A 24,385-nucleotide genomic window follows, 5' to 3' on the forward strand; every position below is an offset into this window, starting at 1 on the left:
TACGAAATCCACTCTGAGCTAGGGTGACAAAAATTACAAACTCAAGCAGCAGACATGCTGCAGATTTGAAACCACAATTTTTTAAATTTTTCTTTTCTATTTTGCTTGCTTTTCTGAGTACTGCCCCTTTAAAAAAATAAAAAGGCTAAGTAACTATTAGACCCTGTGGAATTAATAGCAAATTCCACTTTTCCAATCATGACCAAATACTAATCCCTTCCCCCTCACAATTACTCAGGAATATTTGATAAAGATGTTACAACAAAAAGAACAAACAAAAGCAAATCTGGACCTTTCAGATTAGAAAACTCAATTTAAGAGAAGCCAGACGTAGCAGTCTTCTGCTGCACACGTTAACTACAATTGCTAAATGAAAGGACAGGAATATAGAGGGAGGGTTATTAAAACTAGGAAATTACAATTAATGCTGCAAAGTAGTTACACTTGATAGAAACTTTTGAATGAAACTCTGCATATCATAAGGTTACACCTGCAGTGAGCTATGTGGCGTGGTGTTCTCTTTAAAGCTACCTCAACAAAGTGCTGTATGTTTAGCCTCCCTCAATGCACTTTTCCAGTACTTGCTTCCACAAAGAAGCAACAGTCCAAGCAGCTAACACATTTGTCTCTAACTTCTCCTGCCTCTTCGCAAACAACAAACAAGGAAAAGACTAGCGCTGCCAAATCTTTCTCCTCCCATACTGCAAGAGGAACAGTATTCCAGTATTCCACCACATTAATAATCATTGACTTACCATCTGAAATCTTGTTACTGAGCTCTCTTTCCAATTTGGAAACAGGAGTAGAAGAAAGGCGCCTTGAAGAAGACGCTCCTCTGTGTGGTGGTGTTAAGGGATTTTTAAAAACATCAACCTGCCCAGTTTTTTTGATGTATTTTTCACCTCTTGGACTGCTGAGGGGGGAATGCTGGGGGCTGCGATTATCCTCCAGAAGTTCATGCTGGGTAGCCAAGGGGGGTCTAATACTAGCACACTGCACAAGTAAAGGAGACTGCATCTTGTTTGGTGTTCTGCTTGCAGCCGCGTCCTGCATGACTCTATGTTGGTAGTTCCTGTAGGCTTCTTCCAAATACTCTGCCTCTTTTTCTAGTTCTTTTATTCTTGCCCGGGTTTGCGCCATAAACTCCAGGTCAGAATCTGGAGAAGTACTGCGTGGATGTAACTGCTGACGATAGCCAACTCTTGGCACCGCATTTAACTTCATCACATCGGTCATAACCTGATTCTTCAGGAATGTGCTATCGACATAAATGTCATGAGGCACAACTCTGTCACCAGTGAAGTCAAGGACAGACCGATCAACAAGTGAAGGCTTTGGATTCCGATACACTTCATTTTCCAGAGCTAAAAGACAGCAAGAGACCGTGAGTGACAGCAAGGAGTGAGAGAGGGAAACACATAACAAAACAGAAACGGTAAACTGTGGCACGTAAATTCCAATTTGGTCAAAATTATCTGAACATGGAACTGGCTTAAGCGTTCACAATTTAAAGGGTTGATGTAAATATATTTTTAATGTAGCTGCATAGCTGCAAATTATCACTGATACTATTTTTTTAAAATATATAATCCTTCCATGTAAAACTCCCTGAAATATGCACTCTACAATGTTATTTCTTAAATTATGTTTAAATAAATATAAATAAAAATGAAAACATCACCACTTTGGACACATTATATTTAATCATGCTGTCAAAGGGTGAAGGACGTATGGCAAGCCACAAATCTTAACAATTTCCTATTTAGATCAAAAAAAGAAATCTGGAGAAAAACAACATAGCACATAGACAATGTTGTTCTTCAGAAAAAAATTGTCCAAAATTGCCAGTTAAATTCAATGTTTCAGGGCTGTCTGCTTCCTGGCTTGTACGTGTATGCTTCAGCAGGGCCAAAAGACCAATCTATAGGGCTGTGTCTTTCTCAGCAAAATGGAAACCTTCGTTTTCTTCTACATAAATAGTTCTTCAATGACATCCTTAACTGTGATGCAAAATAAAAGCCTCTGCAGTAATTTCAATCATTTAACTAAAATATGTATTTGCTACTTTGACACTAACAAATTTTCAATTCCAAATGGTACCGATACCTGTACCATATACGAAAATGTACGTACTGGTCTAGTGAATAATATAAAGCATTGCATACACACAACTATGGTGAACACGTGCTGTATGTAATGTATAACCATTGCAGAATTAAATTCCATATTTTTAGTTTAAATATACATTCCAAACCTCTCATTTATCATACTTAGTATTAGCAATCTGACAGATAAGCATCTTTAGAACTGCATTTCTTCAGCACACTGAATTGCTTCATGCGAGTGCCTCTCTCTTTCTAATGCCCACACAAGGTGCATAAGTTAACAGCCTTGACAACAACTGTTTGAAAGTTGTATTTAGATTTGTGAGGTATGGAATACAATTTCAAATCGATTATTCTAATCAGGAACAGTCATGAATCAAAATGCATTAAAACATAACTCACCCCCTCAAAAACCATGATTACGTTACCACCAAACAAACTTCTTCAAACTGAGGAGACAATAAAAACATGCAAGTATTCAAGGAGGAACGTTTTCCTCCTCTATGTTTGTTTTCTGAAAGGCAGGGAAGTTCTAATGAGTCTGCTTTTTAAACTGAGCTTTTAAATAGGTTTTTATTTTATACTTGAAATCTACTCACTGCTGGTATATTAGATCTATGCAACCACAGCTTTTTTTAAGCTTTTGGAAATTCTTACACTGTGTAGCTAAGTGAACTTCATAAAGGACTGCTCAGATAAGATACAAACCTGCCTGTGTTTGTTTCACTTGCAGTTTCAGTTCTTCAACTTGCATGTTTAGCTTCCTGACAGTAGCTTCAGAGTCCAACAGTTGGGTCTTCAACTGGGCACAATGCTCAGTCTATAGGAGACAGAGAAAAAAACCCCAAACCCCTCATAATTCAAATAGAAAGAGCAATCCCAACTGGCTGAATAGCTGTTTCTGAACGTTTTAGGTCAAATGAAACCATAAACACATAATACCCTACTGAAAGTCAGTGCTGACAACTCCATGGCTTGGAAAGATTCACTTTGGTTATGTTGAGTTGGTTGGGATTTTTTTGTTGTTTTTTGGTGTTGTTTTGTTTTCTTTAGAGTTGTTTACATAAAAATAAGCAGAGTACAAACAATCCTGTAACTATATGCTAAACTGCCTACACAGGTACATAGATATATGAACAAGATGACAGGAAGAATAAAGGATTCAAATTATTTAGAAAGAATAATTTACCTCACTTTGTAGCTGCTTTTCCAAAATCTGCCTATGATTTTCAAATTCATCCAGTGCCAGCTTCCTAGAATGTTCCACTCTCCTCAGCTCCACTTGGCAGGCCAGGTGCTCTGCTGAGGGCTGGGACAGCTCTACCCAGAAACAGAAATACTAGATACTCAGCTGCAGAATAACAAGTGTGCACTTTTCTGTATGATATCACTTCAAAGTTTAAAGCTGATTTGTTTTCAGGAACATAACAAGACCTTGTTTGAATAAAGTACTTAAGGATTTTTTTTTTCTTCCTTTTACAAAGGACCAAAATTTTCATTGGCATAGTCATTTAAGAACTAGACCCAGACAGTCCCATTCTGGAAGAATATTACACAACCTTATTTTATGTAACTGAGTATACATCTCTTTTTTTTTATTACTTTCCCGTAATCTCAAACGCACATTAAAAATAATTGACATTTAATAACTATAGTCAGGTTAATTTAAAAATCATTTTAACATAATAATGCAATGTTCTTTTATCATTATTAACCACACTAATGCTATGGTTAGAAATATTGCACTGCTATTTTCAAAGGGTGAAAGGGATACTCCTCATATTATTATGGGTACCACTTAATTCAGGATTGCTACTATACAGACATGTTAAAGAAAATACAATGTCAAAGACTTCCATTTTACACAAACATTAGTTGGGGTTTAATGTGAACTACTAGTAAACATAATACAAAGAATCTATTTAATTAAAATTTATTTGTATGCAAGTACTTGTAGGGAAACATGAACAAGAAAGTTACTAAATCATTCACACTTACTGTCTCGCAGATGCTGGTTCTCAATGCGAGTCTCATCCAGCTGTTGCCTAAGTAGTTTATTCTGCACTTGGAGCTCTAATTTCTCCTCCTTTAGCAAAGGATAGTCTGATACTTCTTTCAGTTTTTCTGTTAACAACTGATTCTGTTTATTTACCAACACAACCTGGGCCTTCACTGACTCCAAATCCAGCTGCAAATAAAGAACAGTTTAGGAGCTTATGAACTGCTGTACTACTTAATTATTTTTATTTCACTTTTTTTTAAAATATACATCAAATGCACTAATTAGAATACAGCTTCCTTAAATTCATGTTTACAATTACCTCAAGCTCTTTCGTGTGTGATATAGCTTGCTTAAGTTCCTCCTTTTTTGAATGAACAGCAATGGATTCTTCATGCAAAAGCATAGCTTTCTCTGCAGGGAGGATTAAAAATACTGAATTAAAATTAGTAGAGTATTACAGTAAAAAACTATCAGCAAAAAACAGTTTAAGCTGCTAAATACAACATTCAGTTTAATTCAAGACATAAAAATGACTGAACATTGTACACACTCCTTCAAAATATACATATACATACACACACATTTGCATACATATACTCCTTTAGAATTAAGTAAATCAAATTCATATGCCCATTTCTTCCACGTGTCCCTAACTTAAAAGTCTAACTACATTATCTGTCCCAGCTCTTCCTCAAACTCCAATTAAACACCTTGTGCACAATAAATGTAGGAACTGGCAACCATTCAAGGGGATGGTACCAGACTGCACCAGAGTTCAGTTAGAGAACGAATGAGCTAGTAGTACTTCAGGAGATGGGAAACTGAAAAAGCAGGATGCTTTGTAGCCTCTGTGCAAAGCACCAGCTCGTGGTTCCCACTGCATTCTGAACAGCTAGGAGTGGCTGACCTGTCACTGGATCCTGCTACATGTCTTCACAATCTATTTTGATGGCTTTTCTGTCACTTATGCCACTGTTACTAAACACTGTGACTGTTTAGTAACAACAGTTTTGACACCTGTTAGTAAAAGCTCTAGAGATAAACAGCTACTTAATTAATCTCCGAGAGATGGTTACCTTTATTTTTTTTCTCATCTTCAGTAACTTTATTGGTTCTGGCTATGTATTCTTCTTTTAATTCAAGCTGATACCTAGAAGTAAAAAGAATTATGTATTCCTGAGGTATATGTGCACACATATGCTCTTGCATTTGTGTAAATTCCAGTCTTTCCCAGATTAAACTATGAACACTTAACTTTTTACTGACAAAATTATTTACTGCAGAGCCACTGAAACAGTTGGAAAGGGCCCTGCCAATCACCTTATTCAACCACCTGCTCAAAAAGCAAGACTACTGCCAACTCTAGAGCAGGTCAGCTGCGGCTCTTCCTAGCCAAGTCTTGAAAACCTCAAAGGATGTATATTCCACCACCTCCCTAGATGACCTGCACGAATGCTGCACTATCCTCCCAGTAATTTTTTTTTCCCCCATGTCCAAGCTGGACTTCCCAAGCCACAATTTAAAACCTTGGCCACATGAACTCAGAAGTCACAACTGATAGTCCCATAACTATCTGTCAAGACCTTTACTAGGCCCTCTCCAGTTTCTTCATGGCTTTCTTGAACTGGGGAGCCCAAACCGGGGCACAGCTTTCACCATTACCTGAAGAGGATAATAATTTTCCTCAGTCTGCTGGCCATGCTGCTACTAATGTCACCCATTAAGCTGTTTGCCTTATTTACCAGAGCACACTGCTGGCTCATAGTCAACTTGGCATTCCGTCTAATTCCCACATCCTCTTCAGAACCGCAGCTCCTCAGGCAATTCCTTTTCCCCATTTATACTACTTCACAGGGATGTTTTGCCCCGAGCACAGAGCCTTGCAGTGCTCCTTGTTAAGACTCCGAAGATTTATGTTTGCGCAATCCCCAAGCTTATCAACGTCTGTCTGAACTGAAACTCTGCCCTTTGTTGGGGAAGCCATTCCCCTTAATTAAGCCTCATGTTTGAAGTTATTGAGGATGCCCCGTGTCAATATCCAGATTATGGATGAAGGTACACGACTGGGACACAAACTGTAAATGTTTTCAGATACAGCCACATCCATCCTCCTGCATTTTTGCAAATGGTCCAGACTCCTTCTCCCCATTATGGTATTTAATATTTACCATAGAAATAATAAAAAAGACATTTTCTAGCAAGCGTCATTATTTCTATATAAGAAATGATAGCTCTTTGATACTTTTCAGCAAGGATTTTGGAGAAAAGGACATGGATTTTATCTCCTGAGCACTTTCAGCAAGTCTAAAGTATTTTGTATGATGATAAAATAAGCTAAGCAGCAGTTCACCCTCAAGATAATTTGCTCCTCCTCATGAACCAAAAGCACTTTACAAGAATTATTTGTAACTAGCTGTTACGGATTAAGTAAAATAAGATACCAAGGTGGGTCAATTACTTGCATTTCACTGTTCTCTGACAAACCCCTCAAATCTACTCAGTTTCAGCTGAGGCATTATTCTTGTCAAAACCTACTCTTTACATCTTTCCTCTGTAAGTCAAATAAAGACACACTAACACAGATCATTCTTATTGGTCACTGGCTTGCAATAAAAAGTAATGATACATGAATCATTTGGTTTAAATGCCTAACGGGAAGATCAGTTCACGCTATTGAATACACATAACATGCTGACAGCACCCGCCTGCAGTGAAATCTCAAGTAACCCTTCAAGTGACCAAGGCACCCCAAGAAAGTACAAGAGCGAAGTTAGGATATACCCACTGCAACACCTCAAAAGCAGTCACAGATGATGTCTTACATATTCACAGAGCATTTCTAAGCAAATTCTTTGAAACCATGTTCAAGTGGATAGTAGTCAATAAAAGAGGGTGATCTGTATCAGAGAATCCCTCTCCAAAAATGGGAAAGAGTTAAGGTAAGAGTCAATCTATCTGTACAGTGGGCTAGTGTACCTCTCACCCTTTTTCCAAGAAACCTAGAACATCTCTCATTCTAATTTCCCCTCCACGCCTTTTCTGTGTTCATAAAATGGTCAGTTCTTTTAACTGTGGTCAAATGAAATCACTAACACTGCTTCACATCCTCTTGTCTAAACATAAGGTTTATATCTTTCCCAGATAACAACACAGAATTTGAAGCAGAACAATAATATAACCTATAATTAAAAAAAAATCTTTTCTATTGCAAGGTTTTCCTGAACCTGACAGAACATTTTGGTTTACTAGCAAAGAACTAAGCAATAATGTAAAGAACTCGAGCTGATAAAAACATGACTGCACATTTTCAAAGTCCTTGCTTTGTTACACTTTTTAAAAGAGATCCTATATAATTTATTATTCTGTTTTCATAGGAAGTTGCATGTGTCCTGTTATAGACAAAAGAGAAATTTACTTCAAGAGTTCCGTCTTAAGCTTTTGGTCATATGTCTCCTCTATGTTCTTCACAGCAACCTCACGACGTCGAAGCGCATCATCAATAGCTTTATTTTTCTCTTCCTGAATTTTCTGAGTGCTGAAATATCCATAAATATACAGACAATTACCAGTTATAAAGCCAAAACTTTAGTTTTGGTGGTTTTTTTTTAAATAACATTTAGAGAGATCAAAGGGTAATGTGCTTGCCTGGAACACTGCAGCAATTTAAAATTATCATCAGAATCTGTCATTGTAATTCATTAAGAACAAGGAGAACTGACAAAAACTAAACTGTCCTACCTAAAATCCAGTACCAATCAATTATGCAGCTATTCTGGGTTAACCCTAGCTCAGTTTCCCTCACCAGAATGGCTTCAGAGGAGATGCTGCTGGGTGTGCTATTCTATCAGCACCCTCTGCTGGGTTGTTAAAAAAAACCCAATTTTTTGTTCACGATACTCGTTTTGCTACAAAAAATGGATGACGAAGTAGTGACATTAAGTAGCATTGAAATCCTGGCCAAAAATGGTTTGGTTTAGTTATTTAAACAAAGAAAACTGATCTTACTAAGGACAATTCAAAATAATAATTAATAATTTAAAAAAAAACAAACCAGGACTAAAGAAGCAAAATATCATATACGTGCCTCATGAGTGTTAGTATTACATACTGTGTTGTTTTGGGGTTGTTTGGGGGGTTTGGTTTGGTATTTTTTTTTTTTTAATTTAAGCACTTCAAAGCAAACACCGATTCCTTGCCTCCAAATTGATGCTGCACTGTTTTGGTTAGATAAAGTAGAAAAGAAAACAACACAAAATGTCTTTTTCTATGGGGTATCCCTGCTAATAGAGACAGTATATAATGCTGCTCAAAAAGCAAAACTTGACTTCTGGGATACATAATCTATTTCAACATCACAGAAGCAGCAACACCTTGAAGCACGTTTTCCAGAAAAAGGACAAACAGCATCATTTAGCATTGTACATGCACTTCAGCAACTTACACTTCAAATGCCTCAATTCTTTGCTTCAGTTCCGCCTCTCTGGTCCTTATGACTTCAATATCTTTCAGTAGACTTTGTCTCTGAGCGTATACTTCCTTTGCTTCTATCTGAATCACAAAATATTATCTCTAGTTTTATTTCACACTTTATAAGGTATTTACTGTTTAATATGTTCAGACTTTCAAGGATCTTCAGGAACTGGTCTTACTCCAATAAATATTATTTAAATATTCACAATTGGAAATACATCCAGAATCAATTGTGATTTTTAAAAAATTCTTTCTTCTTTTACTCTTAGTAAAAATGTTTTAGATGGAGTCACTGCTGACTACCTGTAAACATTTTCTTCTACAAAACAGCACTGATTAAAACTTATGTAAAGGAAAAATTATTTTTAAAAAATTACAGAATAAACATGCTCAAAGACTTGACTTTCTGAAATAAATAATAGTTTTGATGTTCTTCATAAAACAAAATTGGAAAAAAAGTACCAAACCTCCCTGGTAAAACATGATTTAGAACTGAAACTGAGTAAACCAGCTGTCTTTCAGTTTTTACAGTTTAACTTACAGAAATCAAATAAATTGTAAAAGGGATTCTCCAAGTTGTTGAACATGCTAATACCAGAAGTCACGTATCTTCTTAGTAATAACAAATAGCTTTTCTTGTCCTTAAGCACACAAGGAATTACTTCTCTCCAAAGGAATAATATGTGCTTAAGAAGAAAACTGATTTTGCTGTATGGGCGCTCATACCAAGTGTGCAAGCCATATGCATTCAACAGCGCTGAAAGATTTAACTGCTGTTCCTGTTATAAAAATACAAGCCGTTTGCCAAGCCATATTTCCTGGGCATAAAGTTATTTTAGTAAAGGGTTAAATGACCTTCTACCTTTAATGTAAATATACCTCATCCAAGAAGAACTTCTGGTCTCTGTTAAGAGAGTCCCCAGGTAAATGATGCATATACTTTTCAGTGAGTGCAGAAGCCGACAGGAGCAACCAAATACTCATATACAATACTTGAAGGTTATGTTGATCTAGTAGTCTTGTTTTGTTTTTTTTTTTAAATTACTGAATTAATTTCATGGCCACAAAAGAAGATTGATAGCATAAAACAGATGGTTTTCTTAAAAGCTTCTATGGACAAAACCATGAAAGAAATTCATAGCATAGTCATATGTTTTCATTTTCAGATTTTAAGGAGGTAAGTAGTAGAGACTGGTATATAATAATCTATGTATAGACCTGTAAGATTGCTTTGTTAACCAATACCATGTGCTCTCGGGGTGTGTGGGGGTGGGGTGGGGTGGGGGGGTGGTGGAGAAACAAAAAAGATCCCACCAAAACCCAAAACAACCACCACACCAGAGCAAAAATGTGGTTAGCATTTGTGGATGACTATTACTTGGGTAAGAAGGTCTACTGCTGACAGCAGGGGGGGCGACTAGGCAAACAGGCAACAGAACAGCAAGCAAACTATTCTTCCAAAAACCTAAAAGTGATAGAGATTGGGAGAAGCAACTTAGAACTATATACAAATTATTGTGTGCTGCAGTAACAGTTACTACTATGGCAAAACACCAAGAGTTAACAGCCCAAAGGAGTAACTCATCAACAAAAAATTGTTCAAAGAAATAAACCAAGATGTCAGCTTACAGTAAAGACAGCGGCTATTGATAATATTCAACATATAATGACGTACATACAGACTGTACATTCCATTTAGTTCAGTCATTCTTCACAACTGAAAGAATTATAGTATAACTAAAAGCTACATTTAACTTTCTGTTAAAAAAATCCCAGTGATCTGAATTCAGCAAAGTTATTTACACAGATTTAAAAGTATTCATTACATTTAAATCCTTCAAACCTAGGTTGCAGAACTGTTCCTTTTCTACCCAGCTCTACTTAGATATTCACCCATACTCATTCTTGCAGTTGCTAAACACGTTGCCCAGTTTATGAGATCAAAAGTAAATTCGAAGTTTCCACTAATTAGACAAGTAGGATCTGAAGGTAAATCTCCCACAGATAAAAAGTACAGTTCAGTCAACTCACTGAATCATTTTGTACTAGGTTAAGAAAAAAATACTTGGAACTTCACCTCTTGTTGCTTTTGAAGCCTCTCAATAGCATTCTTTTCACGAGAAATCAAGGCTTCGGACTTTGCTTGATGTTCCTTCTCTAACTCATGACGCAGCTCAGAGATTTCTTTCTGGGTCTGCACTTTCTCCTCCATTTTAATCTTTGCTATTTCAACTTCTTTAAAATGTTCAAGCTTTTACATAAAGGAGGAAAAGAGGGTTACGTAGGGCCATCATCAAATAGACAAAGACAATCCCTCCTCAGACAATTCAAAATTTCACTTAGAAATTCTTCTTAGGAAACCATAATTCAATGAAAATAAATTACTGTGCTAAATGTATCTTAGCAGCATAGAATGTCTGCATGGCTCACATAGTTTTCACGCATTTATCTGCATCACAAAGCAGATCTCTGACAAAACTAACAGCTTTAGACAAGAGCAAAACAGAGGTCTAGGAAGAAAAACACACTGCAGGAGTGATACTCTCCTTGCAATTAAGGAATGGCTACACTTTTTAATTCCTCCCCTGACACTGTCTTTATTCTTGCCCCTTTCCCAAAGAACCACTTTTGACTGGTGATGCAAGAAATGCAGAAGCAGACCCGTCCTGAATTGCTGCTCAGAAACAACAGAAATTCATCTGGACACCAAAAAAAAATGCTGAACATTAAAAAAACCACAGAACTCGTAACTCCACATAGAGAGGGTTACAGAAACAAAAGTCCTGATTCACAGCCTTCTTAGCACAATCGGAAAAAAAAGTAAATGTGTACAAACAGGAAAGTAAGCATTTTGCAACTGAACGGATGAATCATAGGGACCATGTCTCCATACAATGGGTGAAGTGCTATATACACAAGAACAAACAGGGATATAAAGATTAATAATAAAAATTTGGAAGAAAATGGAAAGCAAGTGCACAAGACAAAAATGTGAGGAAAAATGAGCAAAAGAATAAAAAGAATGATAGAAAAATTGTGAGACTGGAGGAAACAAGGTTAAAGAGGGGAAAAAGCACAGTAGGAATGTCTGATCAAGCTATTCAGGTCTATGGGCATAAAATTAGTGAAAAATTAAAGAAATGGTGAATCAGTACAGCATCACTTGCACATATACAAATTTGATTAGAAATGTCTTACAGTAATCCACATCATATTGCTAAGGAATCTGTGTAAAGTTAACCGACTCTGGAACCTTAACCAGACATAGATCACTTCTACTCCTTGTTGCAATTGCTTTGCTTAACCTGTAACAAACTTAACAATACATGAATTAACATGTTTTACATACTAAAAAGACAGCGCCAGTTGGGGAATAAAGACTAAATGAAAAATGAAGGTAAAATACATTGGCAGTTTCAACTCTCCACCCTTCTTGTCTAGCTGAATATATATATGACTAAACTGATTTCCTCAGTTTATTTGCAGATGAATGCCTTTAAAAGTGTGTCTAAGAATTCCGATTATCAGATTATCGTTTTTATATCCAAACAAACTCTTGATCTTGACAGAAATTAATGAAAAAAAAACATACTTAAATGAACTACATATAAGCTAATTTTTTCTATCCAAATAAACTGTTGATCATTACAGAAATTTATAAGGAAAAATCCATCATATTTAAATGAACTGCACTATATTCTCCCTGCTTCATTTTTCAGACATAAGAATTATTGATGGATAATGTGACAAAAAAAATATAATTTAATTCCTCAAATGAAGGAAAAAATCTCTAAAAGAGTTGTCTTCAATTATAGAAAGAAAAAAGCCCAGAAATAATTCATAATATTGTCAGATATAATTTTACTGTTTCTGTGCAATGTTGTGCAATAGTATGCAAATTTCCATCAGTATTAAAATTAACTATCTGTCAAGCTACACAGCAGGAATTCATGCCTTTTTGTTGCTATGCATTATATTGACATTCAAGCTTCCAAATCTTAACTGCGAAGGAAAATTAATATTGTGACTCAGCAGAGTAAAAATTTCTCCATAAAATAAAATAATCAAAAATGCAACAAAAAATTATCAAATTAAGATAGTCAAAGTAAGAAAAAGTTGTGTTACAAATTAACATTAGAATAAAAAGCTTAACATTCTGTGCACATTTAGCAAAAACAGGGAATGGAAAATACACACATTGATATTGGATTAATTTACCCTTTTGTGGTTGTTGTAACTCACTATCTATTCTTTCATTTTACCTTAAGTATTAAAAGTTTGTAATATGCAAAGTCAAAAGTAACGAATATCTTCGTCAAATTTAATGACCAGAGGTATACCTTTTGATACATTTCTGCTTGAAGCTGCTTCTCTATTTCTTTTCTATATTCATGAAGTTTTACTTCTAAAGATTCGTATTCCTGATGCTGGGTATAAGAGCCTGCAAACTGTTCATCAATCAGCTGAAGCTTCTCAGCTATAAAAAGAGCAACATATGCATCGTAATTTGAAAACAGTCACCACAGCTATGCTACCAAAGACTGTAGGAACCTGTAGGTTCTCTGTAGGAAGTTCCTTAGTTTACTTCCATAGCCTTGTCATAGAAGACCTGTGTGGCACAAAAGCAGAGGCAACACAAAAATGCCATTTAACAGCTTTATGTCACACAATATGTACCTAGGAGGTGGCCCTTGGCAGTTTAGGCACTATTTGTGGGATTACATTATCATTCATCCTCTTTATTATGGATGAGCAAGCATTTTCTTTTGCATGTAACTTTTAGGGTTTTCGTATTACTAATACAATGCATATTATAACTGCAGATCTCCCAGTCTATGCCTGACTTTCACTGAAACACCATCATAGAAAGTTAAGCAAGGTACGCATTTATCATTATGTTTTCCAGAACATATTTCAGCACATAAAATTTACAGTCCATCTAAGACGTTACAGCTCTTCATGAATCGCCTTAGAAAACATCTGAGTGATGATTAAAAAAAAAACAAACAACAGAACTTTTGCTTTATTTTAAGAAAGGTTAGAAAATCAATGGAGTAGTGATAGGTATGACCTTTACTTATTATTACTTTAGGCTCATTTGAGTAAGTGATGAATGAATACCATTCATACAATTTATAAATCCATACCATTTGCCAGTGTGAAAGTATTTGGGGAGACTTACTTGCAGAGGTTGCACTTACCGAGAGATTCTCTGTAAGGAGGCACCGAGTTTGTCTGAGTTTCTGTCTCATGAGTTTCCTTACTTAAATGATGCTCTGTAAGTCCAATTAAAATCTGCATAAGAAAACCTAGGAAGATACAATTAGTTAGTTCTGATTTCATATCAAAACTGAATTTGTGCCTGTAATTCATGAAGCAATTTTCACTATGCAAGAAAACTTACTCAATTTACAGAAAGAACTAAGTATTTAAGTAAAAATCAGTTAGCGAACTATTAAGATTTTACTTTAAACATAATCCAGCCCTACTCATTCTGCAAAAGCTGTTCTTTTGCAGCTTTTCCTTCCATCCATGTCTGCCTGTCTCTTTGACTTTCAAGGTCATTTGAGAAAATTATTACTACTTCAATTATGAGGTCATTAGGCACTAGGAGTTTCTGAAGATCAAGCTACTTTAGGCTATATAATATAGCTAAGTTTCATCATGCAGACATAAAAATTATTTCTTATATAAACCAATGGAAAGTCAATTAAATCTTTAACTAGTTTTTGAAGTACATTATGTAAACTAAGTCAGTTATAAACACAACCCAAAATCTTAGTTTGCCAAAGTTAGCCTGAAAAGCTTCCAAAGACCATTATGTTTAATACCTGATTACAGATGTTTTTCATATTTCTGATGTCATTTATTTAGGAGGTGAATGTTAACACTTAATCCACACCACAAATAGGAATTGGATAATCCTGAAATATAACATTCATCATCCCACTGTACGGCAAGTTTCAAAATCTGACTGAATCCATGTCATTCCACACCAACATACACTCAAGAAATTGGAATTTCTATAGCTCACATCTTAATAAAAATTAAACTGACACAATTATTCTCGTCTACGCTATACGTAAACAACTTGTACCTTTATTTTCCTTCTGAATTCCCGAAGTCTGTAAGAAATAAAAGATATTTTAGCCAGTCTATTTTATGACCACTGTAATTAAAGCTTATTTTCAAAATAAAAATAACTTTACCAGTGATTTGTAAAGACTGGATTTTGGATTGATCCTCATTAATTGAAGAAGATCTTGCATAGTCCACAGCTTTGGGCAGGAAAAAAAAAAAGATGTTAGAAAAGGTTAACTAATTTAAAATAATTTCAAATATGTAATAGGCACGATTTTACAGTTGTAGAATGTTTTTCATTCATGAAAGATCTATTTATTGCTTTGTAAAACCATTTTTAGAGGTCTGCTGTTCTAGTACTACATTTTCTTATCTCCACTACCTAAGACATACAGCAGCCTGCACATAGTTTCATGACCAACTGAAGCTGTGAAAAGCGTTTTACTTTCTCCCCACCCTGGACACGTGCTCTTGCTCCTTTGCTTGCCTCTTTTCTTGTTTTATCATACAAATCAGAAAAGCTCACTAACCCAGATAACAACTAACTACTCACCAGGTCAAAAATCTTAATTTTCAGTTAGAAACAACTTTACCCTATCACCTACAGAGCAGAAACAAGGAGAGGGCAAGGACTGCCCTTTTCAGTCACAGCTTGTAGTTAGAACAGCTTACGCTGACCGTGAACAACACTTCCAGGGAACTGAACAGCCAAACAAGAGGCTAGCTTTACCTGGGATCAGTTCCCCAAGTGCTCTGCCACACAGCCTCACAAATGGTCACGTCAGGCTGTGGCTATCGGTGAAACAAGGGCAAGGTTAATAGGCTTGTGCCATGGATTTGCAGAACATCATCACCAGCTTATTGCCAAATTTTAAGTACCCATGAAAATGGCCCTGAATAATGAAAACTTTGATGGAGATGATCAGAAGTTGTACTTGTGTTTGTATTTCACTATCACAAAACGGGTTTTTTTCAATTCTGCTAGAATATGACAACCCCCAGAAAACAAAGCTCCTAGAATTCTTAGAAGAGGTGAATTACTGAACTTACCTTCTTTTTCTCTAATCCACTTTCTGGAAAGAAAACAGAAAGTGAATACTCATAGCCACATCTCTGTAGATGTTCTGCCACCAAGCTGTTGGAAGCTGTGATCAAAAGTGAACTGTCATCACTTGGAACAGCCAGTGGCTGAAGCTCTCCACTTAAAATTGGGTGCATTAGTTCATGGATTAGCTGGTTTCGGAGCTGTGTCTGATAAAGAAAAGACACTATATTATCAGTTTACATGTTATTCAGTTAGAGTTTCTATTTTTCAAAATTCACGGGGAGTCTCGTTTTATTTGTACATGTTCTATTAGAACCTACATGACAGAAATGGGAAGACTAACTTTGGCAAAATTTAGAAGAGTGCTTGGGATGCTGCCTTTCTTCAAAACACTCTACGGTGGCTACAGTGGTCTCTGACATTTTCTCAAGATGCATGAAATCTACGTAGGACTGAAAAGAAGTACTGTTCTCAGTCAAGAACTCACATAAACTCCACTCTAGTACCTCCAGCTTCATTTTTAGATTACTGCTTTCCTGTTCTCCTTCCCTCTGGCTTAAATAAAGACTGCCTGATGTGGCCTCAATTTCAGGTGTACTTTAAAAACTCACTAGTCTTCTAAGTCTCATATCAAGAAACTGCCAATGGCATCACAAAAGCAGATGAGAAAATAAACAGGAAATTCAGTTTCATTAATAACAGTTATTTTGTAGGGAAGCGAAGAGTACTAATCAAAAAAAGCCTACAGGAACTAATAATAACTAAATGGCATTCTTTTTTATTATTTATTTGCATTCTATGAGTTAGAATAGAGGGAAAAAAAAAAGTAACCTAAAATCAGAAAGTCTCCCTCCTGTAAAAAGACGAAATAATGACTTTCATTATATAATCATACAAATCATTTATACCATACTACAAGACCACAACAGAAATAGTGTTTCAGGCTTTCCACTGCAGGTATGCAACAGTGGGCAAAGCCGATTCAAGAAGTAGCATGTTACCAGAAATGGGAAGAAATACTTACTGGAACTTAACAAAGCTAGATCATCAAACTAGCCTGATATTTTAGCATAACTTTCTACAGAAAGTAGGCTGACAACAAAACAGAGACAACTGAAAAAGTGTTTTCCTTATTAATTTCTGCACTTGTCCAGTTTCAACCAACTTTGACAGAGATGACATCTCCAAAACAACCAAGACCAGCAACATTTTATACATCTCGTGACAAAGTCCAGGTGGAAAACACAGGGCTAAATCCCTGTCCCTAGTATGGGAAAGGAAGGCAGAAATCAGTTATTACATGCTGGCTATCCAGCAAATCTGTAGTTCCAGATTCCCTCTGCCTCTTGCTAGCGGAGGCAGTCAGGTAAGTCCACAGGACAGTTGAGAGTATTCTCATTAGAAGATGTAATCCATAAGAATCCTATCATAAGAAACCCAACTCTATTAACTCTTCAGCTCAGAAAAGCTATGAAATATTTAATACAATGTATAATCTTCTAGACAATCAAAACAAAGCAGAAAAATGGACTTCAATAGCAAACTACCTGACAGATTATTAGTTAAGTCAAACAAGACAAGAAATGGTTCAAGCATTGTAAGCTTTGTATGAAAATCACTGAGGGAGAAACAAGTTGTCCTGCACAGGGAATTCTTGGCCATAAGATTATCAACGGTATTCCTAAAATATAGATCTTGGGCTTTATTTTTTTTTTAACATTACTGAATTTCACATAAAAGGCAGGAGCTAAAAAAATTTGCTGGTGACATAAGGATGAGTGTAGAAGCATAGAAAGATCAAGATGTCATAAAAAATGTAATCATATGATGTTTAAAGACTAGCAAAACTGAAACTGCATGAAGTACAACTTTTCAGCATTTAAGGTCCGATAACTAATTGCTGCTATAACACAAGGGATTTATTGATTGGGAAAAGCAAGGTGTGGATGTGTAAATCAAACAATGACTAGCACTGTAAAAGCAAAATGCCTGAAAAGAGATATACGCAGCCTTCCACAGACGTTCCTACAAAAATAGGGAAGAGTTAATGCCACTCTAAACTTTGCCTGGAAAGCTCACAACAATCATGATGGGAAAGACTTCAAAGTGATGCAGAGGACTACTGGGGTAACCACCAGTGAGACTACCGCACCTTGACTTGCTTAGCACTGTAAAACAGAACACTGCTGCCAATAAATCAACGGGAGAAAAGCTACTTAAACTTAAGGATACTTTCAATACAAGAAGAAAGCCCCGAACAACCATAAATAAACCCAGGCTAGAAATCAGAACAAGGTTTCACTCTTAACGATATTCTAAGATGTTCTCCTGAATGAGCAGGCAAGGAGAAAACAGCTCAAATAGTTTTAAAACAGAACTGGAATATTTAAAGAGGTTAATTCACATAGCGTCCTGATTTATAGTAGGTAATAAACTTCATGATCTAAGAGATCCTTTCCAATCCCACATTCTCATTTATTCCTCTTCCTTGCTTGACTTTTTTCTCAAGCATGGAAATTTTTGAACACCTGATATAGGCCTTTAATCTTCCTGGAAAAGACTCCGAGACTAATCCACAATGAAAAGTACTTCCGTTTAGAACCTTGTATCTGGCGAAAAAAAAAAAAAAAGCAAAAGAAAAAAAGAAGCTGAATACGAATTAGGCTGTGGCAAAAATTCTACGTTTGGGGAGAGTGGGAAACACATTTATTCAGCGTGACTTTCACTGCTTTCAGTGCTAAGTAGTACAGTGAACCTTCTAAAAATAAAGCACAACCTTAAGTGTGTCCAGTACACCTCGGTTCTTAAAAGTCTGATAGAGCCTTTTCCGGAGTTCATCCTGGGACAGCGCCTCCCCTTCAGCCGAAGCCATCCTGCCCTACAACACCGGGGGGGAAAGGGGGGAAAAAAGGGGAGAAAAAGGGGAGGGGGGGCATTACTGACTCGGAGCTCGCCCCACGGCCAGCGAGACGGCCAGCGCCCACGGCTGCCCCGGCCTCCCCCTCACGCAGGCCCAGGCGCTGCCGGGGCAGCCTCCCCCCACCCCCCACCGACCCACCGGGCGGGCGGCAGGCCCCGGCCCCGGGCCGCGCCTGGGCGCTGCGCCTCGACCCTCCGGTTCCTGCCTGAGAGCGGCGGGCGTTCCCGCGCCGCCAGGCTGGGGGAGCGGGGCCGGGCTGCGGCGCTGCAGGGCACCGGCTCCGGCACGGCTCGCGGCGGCTGCTGTGGCGTCACGGCGGCGCCGGATGCGGGGCGGGCGGAGAGGAGCGGTTCCGGGCGGCCGGTGGGGGCGGTGGGAGAGCTGGCGGGCCGGGGTAGGCGGCGGGCCCCGCGGGCGCGCACACACACCCCCCTCCCCCCCCCCCCTCCCCCCTCCCTCCCCCCTCTGCGCGGGCAGCCCCGGCGGCGCTCGGCCCTTCCCGGCAGCCGCAGCCCGGGCCGTGCGCTGGGGGTCGGCGGGAGCCCGGGCGGGCCCCGGAGCGCGGCGGGGGGGTTCGCTCCCGCCGGGAACGCTGGAGTCCCCGGGCTTGGAGCCGGACCGCGGGACTGTCCCACACCCGCTGTGTGCGAGGGGTCGGTGCCCGCCATCTGCGACCCGCCCGCTTCCCGCTGCCTGTCGGCAGGCCCCGGGCGGCAGGGGAGGCCCGGCGGCGGAGGGGCGCGCCGTGTGCGACCGTGGCCGGCCCAGCCACTGGCAGGGCTGTCGGGGGTAAATCGTCGGTGGCTTCTAGAGTTAGCGTTTGAAAATTCTAATAACTGGGTTCATTTCCAGGTGTTCCACTTTCTAAGGCTGTTTCCCCCCTGTTTGAATATAAATGTGCGTACCTAAGGAAGCGTTTATCGCTCTGTAGCCTGTGTGACTGGGAAGCTGTTGGCTGATTTTGAGGAGTGCTTTCACACAGGTTAAGGGTTTATATCTGGAATCAATCAGCATGTCAGTCTTGTCTTGTCAGGAGCATCGTTTTGAAGAATGTCTGGAAGTTTCTACTTTGTGATAGTCGGGCATCACGACAATCCCATATTTGAAATGGAATTTCTGCCTCCTGGAAAAGTAGAGTCCAAGGTGTGTTTTTCCCCCTGTGATACTCCTGTGGTGTAATTACGGTACATTTTCTTTTGTAATTTTACAGTGTATTAGAAGCATGACCAGCATGTTGTTAAAGACGTTACTAGTATCTCTTGTTTTCTGGGTTTTCACTTTGTCATAGGGAGTTCCTGAGTGTCTTAAAAATTCTTTGCCAGGTCATACTAGTTCTTCGTAAAACATGATTTCCTTAAGTATTTCATGCTGTATGGTGAAGAATTTATGTGCTAGTCATGCTTTATTCATTGCTCTTAGTGTGCAGAGCTTTTATAATAGCTGTTCATTACTTAATGCTACTTAATGCCATTCTCTATTTTAAAGCGCTTGTATACAGTAACAAATTAAAGTAAGGAACATACATTTGAAAGCTCTATTCAGTCCTTTATTTTTTATGCTATAAAAAAATCTTACTATTTAACATCTTCAGTAGTCATACTTGCTTTTAAGTAAGAAAGGTTTAAAACTTGTATTGATAAATACAAATTTTAAAATGTGAGGAATATAAGACTACTCATAAAGTTGTGTTTCCAGTGGAAAAATAATAAATCTGTCCATTGTGATATTACATCAGAGAAAAAATGGACTTCAGAATAAAAGTGTGTGGATCTGTGCATGGACCAGAAATGGAATTTTATGCTGTCACTGATCTGAACAGCATGGTGTCGTCTGTATTTGGAATAGTGTCCCATGAAAGATCATAAATGAGGCTAGTTAGACTGGATGTAGTGCATGTGAGGATGTGTCAGATAGTGGAAACATTAATTTTCTGCATTCTGCTAATGGAAGTAACTTGGCTCGGGTAAGCTTCTCATCTGAATGAGGTTGAAGTACTAAATTTTCTCCTAAGAGAGAACCTAAATGTGATGTGCACTGAAGGATGGCAGGTATGTGGCAGAAAAGAAGTGTGTATATAACTACATAACTTGAGCACTAGTTGTTTAGCAGCTTGAGCAAATTATTGTTTGTATTTCAGTCCTTTCACTGAATTACTAATCCTCTGTCTTCTTGAAATACAATAGGATGATCATCGCCATCTCAACCAGTTCATTGCCCATGCTGCTCTTGACCTAGTAGATGAGAACATGTGGCTTTCTAACAACATGTATCTGAAGACTGTGGACAAGTTTAACGAATGGTTTGTTTCTGCCTTTGTCACAGCTGGACATATCCTTCCCTCTTTTCTTTCCTTGTATTTATATAGGGAAAGCCTTTTGCCAGAAACGGACAAGTTAGATAAAATGAGTTTGGAACAGATTTCTACGGCTATTCACCACTATTATTGTTAGAGAGTCACCAGCTTCGGGATGAATTTGGGAGGCACAGCAGCAGTTTAAAACTGGGACCAATTGGAGAGGTGGATTTTTCCTTTTGGGGGAGCTGAAGTAGCTTAATGAAGCATGGAGTACAGGAAAGAGGTACAAGGGGATCCGAGCAAACTTACATGATTCTCTGTTCCCATCATTTTGATAGTGCTAGAGAGGAGAAGCAGGGATAAACATGCTTGGTGTCAACTGCACCCGTCTTGAAAATGCAATGTCAAGGCTTGATCTTATCTACAGGTAATCCTAGAAATGTTTGTTGTGCATCAGTTGTCGTATGTGGCAAGTAACATTGAATGTCATTTTAACTTCAGGGTTATACAGCAAAGGTGCCGAGTGTCATCCACAATCAGAATTTTATAGCTTGAAAAAGAATGATCTTGAATAGAGGTGATTATTTTCAAATAGGGGAATTTTTAAATATAATGCTTTCTAAATTTCAGTGCTTTAAATGCTTCCTCCTATAAAGTCACTGCTGTTTCACATACAGCTACACGTTTAAAGTATAAGCAGAATTAGGTGTAAATGTTTATCTCGGGATACATTAAATGTCTCTCTTCTTTGTAAAAGTTAAATTGTCCTTAATTGCTTTACATATGAGATTTATAATGCTTCATGATGTAAGGCAAGAAGATGGAATTAAGAACTTCTTCAATGATGTATATGACCTGTATATAAAGGTAAGAACCCACTACTTACGGTCTCACTGCATTACTTTTAAGTGTGTGCTCTGTCCATGCTCAGGCCTGCCTGTATTGGCATGTTTTGTCATGGGGGCTTGTGTAAGTGGAGAAGCACCCATGCAGTCCACAGGAACCAGAGTTGATAATGTGTGACATGAAGACTGTGTTTTCCATTAAACAGAATACATTTTTTTCTAAATTGCTATAAACTGTGCTCTTTCAGAATTTACTCTTCATTGTAGTCTAGTGATTTCGGGGCAGTATTGGGTCATTGATGGCAATAATGAAAGCAGAGGACTGTTGTACAGAAACCTGGTCAAAGGGCTTCGCTCTCAGAGCAAGTAGCCTATGTTCTAATGGGGCGGTGGTGCTGCTTGTGTGATGGGGCAACCACAACCATTGATTAGGATTGCCATCTTGGCCTTCTGCGGGTACTCAAATGATGATAATTTCCAAAAGAGAAATTTCCACCATTGTTATCGTGGATTTGTCTTGCAGAGGTGGTACTAGGGGATGGCTGTGCACATATTTGGGGCAAATGCAAAGCCTGGAAAGCAAGTGACCGTTTAGGAGCTCCGTCTGCTGAAGTGGCACTAAATAGGCTGAAAGCTAATAGTGGCTGTCATCTAAGTAACATTTTCTAGTACTGGGTGTTGTGTTTATTGATGAGTTTTTCTTCTTTCCTCAGTTTGCAATGAATCCATTTTATGAACTCAATTCTCCTATTCGATCCAGTGCCTTTGAAAGGAAAGTACAGTTCCTTGGGAAGAAACACCTTTTAAGCTGAATAAATAAATTCCTGAGTGAGTGCTTCTCCCATACTTTCCTGATCATTTGAACTGTAGTCCTTCTGGTTAGTTCTCAGCATGTTTGATACTCATCTTCTGAAGACTGTCAAATTGGATGCTGAGGCAGCTTATTTTTTTTTTTTCCTGATACAGATAAGAACAGCCAAGCTTCTCTGGTTAAAACGTGTATCTGAAGAAGTTTCCTTTTATGTGCTATGAAAACTAAGTTTAAAAATCAGGACCTAAATAGGTACAAACCAAGACATGTGGGTGTCAATGCATATGCAGAACGTGAACCTCATACAGGGTGGGAGGAAATTGGATCTAAAGGCAAAAGACATCTCCGGTCATGTGATTTAATGTGAGCACAAGGGAGTTCTTGACTGTTTGGCCTAAGTGGTAATTTTGTTATTTCTGCTTAAGTGTCCTCTGCTAGAAGTTGCTCTGCAGACTAGCTAGGCTAAACTTACTCTTCGTAGTATTAAATCAGGTCTATATATATATATATATTTTGTAATGTGTGTATTACGAACTGTTCAATAAAAAGAAAAGCGGATGTATCAGCAGAGCTCTGTCTTCAGTATTTCAAGAAGTTTTGAGAAAAAACCTTCATGTTTTAAAGCTTAACATTTCAAATTTACCAGATGTTTAGTGCAATGTGTTCAGCTGCAGTCACATCAATTAAATCAATGTAGACCAGAACAGCTGTGTCTGCCCTGACTTTAATTCTATTCACAGAGAAAACCAACCCCCAAACACCTAAATGTACACGTTTAAACCTACTTCTTTCCGTTATCTCTGTAAATGCTGAAATTTTCTTTCTGAAAGTATATTTAGGGTAGGATCTTTGAACCACGAAACTCTAGTTGTTGAGGTTTCAGAAAGGCATTATTTGGCCTGTGTGGCTATTCCATTGTAAAATGTGGTTAGGGACACTTTTGTAAAACTTACTATTCCAACATAGTAATTTTTAAATGGGTCATTGGGCATATATGTACCTAACATTTTGGTTGGCTTCACAACTTTTTAAGTAATCTGTATAAGCTATCTTCTTGGACATATTTTTTTTTGATACCTGAAAAGCAATTTCCAAAGGAAGTGGCATGCTGTTCTAGGAAGTACATTTTGTATAGTCTGTATAATTAAAGGGACCACGCATATGTGTTTTAAATGTATAGTCAGTCATTATTTCTTTGTAATTTGCACTTACTGCTAAACTGTCACTGTAAAATATTTAAAGAGGAGAAGGACGTTATATGAAGGTTGCAATATTTACCTTAAATAAAACATGGAATGATGCATATGGATGCCTGTTGAGTGTAAGGCTACCTTTGGTGGTGGTGTGGCAAGTGAAGATGGGAATAGTTGTCTTTGTAGTATTATTTCATAAAAACTGCGTTGTACAGCATTTGGTAATGTTGTGTAATCTTACATAAATCACTGGTTTGGGTTGGTTTTTTTCCCTGCTGTATACATGAAAGCAACAGAAACACATCTGAGGTAAAGCATTCTTATTCGTATGATAAAGAGCCATTAAGTCGGAGCTGTTACACTGTTTTCTGCCTCCTCCCCAGTTGAGGGTTAGAAAAATACCAACAGTTAAGATATACTGAGGTAATACTTATGTTAAATAATCATATACATGATTTTGATACAAGTTGTGGCAAAGAAGGATCTGTACTGTGTTTCCACTTCTAGAAAATGTGGGGGTTTTGATAATTCTATTATTTTCTGCCAGCACACAGTAAGAAGTTATGTAAAATGAAAGCACTTTTTTCTCTTGCCTGATCTCTGAAGTTAGCCAAGTG

General features: G+C 37.9%; 2 protein-coding genes across 13 annotated transcripts in view; one reads left to right on the top strand and one right to left on the bottom strand.

The window, feature by feature from the left end:
* The window catches only part of OFD1 (OFD1 centriole and centriolar satellite protein), a 34,871-nt gene extending 15,938 nt beyond the window's left edge, over nucleotides 1–18,933 (bottom strand). For 2 of the 8 annotated variants that reach the window (XM_055702089.1, XM_055702086.1), the window contains exons 1-16: nucleotides 18,829–18,933; nucleotides 18,480–18,581; nucleotides 15,709–15,909; nucleotides 14,787–14,855; nucleotides 14,675–14,702; nucleotides 13,779–13,886; nucleotides 12,918–13,054; nucleotides 10,655–10,828; nucleotides 8,549–8,655; nucleotides 7,523–7,642; nucleotides 5,184–5,257; nucleotides 4,427–4,518; nucleotides 4,104–4,293; nucleotides 3,295–3,425; nucleotides 2,814–2,925; nucleotides 756–1,364 (exon numbers count right to left, since the gene is read on the bottom strand). In XM_055702089.1, coding sequence (XP_055558064.1) covers nucleotides 756–1,364; nucleotides 2,814–2,925; nucleotides 3,295–3,425; nucleotides 4,104–4,293; nucleotides 4,427–4,518; nucleotides 5,184–5,257; nucleotides 7,523–7,642; nucleotides 8,549–8,655; nucleotides 10,655–10,828; nucleotides 12,918–13,054; nucleotides 13,779–13,886; nucleotides 14,675–14,702; nucleotides 14,787–14,855; nucleotides 15,709–15,909; nucleotides 18,480–18,575 — 2,248 coding nt within the window. In that variant the 5' untranslated portion in view covers nucleotides 18,576–18,581; nucleotides 18,829–18,933. Of the gene's footprint in view, nucleotides 1–755; nucleotides 1,365–2,813; nucleotides 2,926–3,294; nucleotides 3,426–4,103; nucleotides 4,294–4,426; nucleotides 4,519–5,183; nucleotides 5,258–7,522; nucleotides 7,643–8,548; nucleotides 8,656–10,654; nucleotides 10,829–12,917; nucleotides 13,055–13,778; nucleotides 13,887–14,674; nucleotides 14,703–14,786; nucleotides 14,856–15,708; nucleotides 15,910–18,479; nucleotides 18,711–18,761 lie in introns of those variants that run through there. The other 6 variants (XM_055702088.1, XM_014276176.3, XM_055702087.1 and 3 more) reach the window with 5 other exon arrangements.
* On the top strand, nucleotides 18,918–23,884 carry TRAPPC2 (trafficking protein particle complex subunit 2). Of its 5 annotated transcripts, none has more exons than XM_055702100.1 (5): nucleotides 18,918–19,017; nucleotides 19,657–19,766; nucleotides 20,807–20,949; nucleotides 21,699–21,786; nucleotides 22,478–23,884. In XM_055702100.1, exons 2-5 carry the CDS (start codon nucleotides 19,674–19,676, stop codon nucleotides 22,574–22,576), a joined length of 423 nt encoding a protein of 140 aa, XP_055558075.1. In that variant the 5' UTR covers nucleotides 18,918–19,017; nucleotides 19,657–19,673; the 3' UTR covers nucleotides 22,577–23,884. The 5 variants fall into 5 exon arrangements, with proteins under 5 accessions (XP_055558075.1, XP_055558078.1, XP_055558077.1 ...); XM_055702103.1 differs by having other exon boundaries at nucleotides 18,965–18,986; XM_055702102.1 differs by lacking the exon at nucleotides 18,918–19,017 and adding an exon at nucleotides 19,091–19,520.
* The last annotated feature ends 501 nt before the right edge of the window (nucleotides 23,885–24,385 follow it).

Source organism: Falco cherrug, chromosome 2, assembly GCF_023634085.1.
Source record: "Falco cherrug isolate bFalChe1 chromosome 2, bFalChe1.pri, whole genome shotgun sequence".
Classification (NCBI taxonomy): Eukaryota; Metazoa; Chordata; class Aves; order Falconiformes; family Falconidae; genus Falco; species Falco cherrug.

Coding starts and splice junctions, on each gene's coding strand:
- TRAPPC2 (XM_055702100.1), top strand. CDS start 19,674: ATGTCTGGAAGTTTCTACTTTGTGATAGTCGGGCATCACGACAATCCC. Junction 19,767..20,806: donor CTGGAAAAGTAGAGTCCAAG/GTGTGTTTTTCC, acceptor GAAATACAATAG/GATGATCATCGCCATCTCAA. Junction 20,950..21,698: donor TCTGCCTTTGTCACAGCTGG/ACATATCCTTCC, acceptor CTTAATTGCTTT/ACATATGAGATTTATAATGC.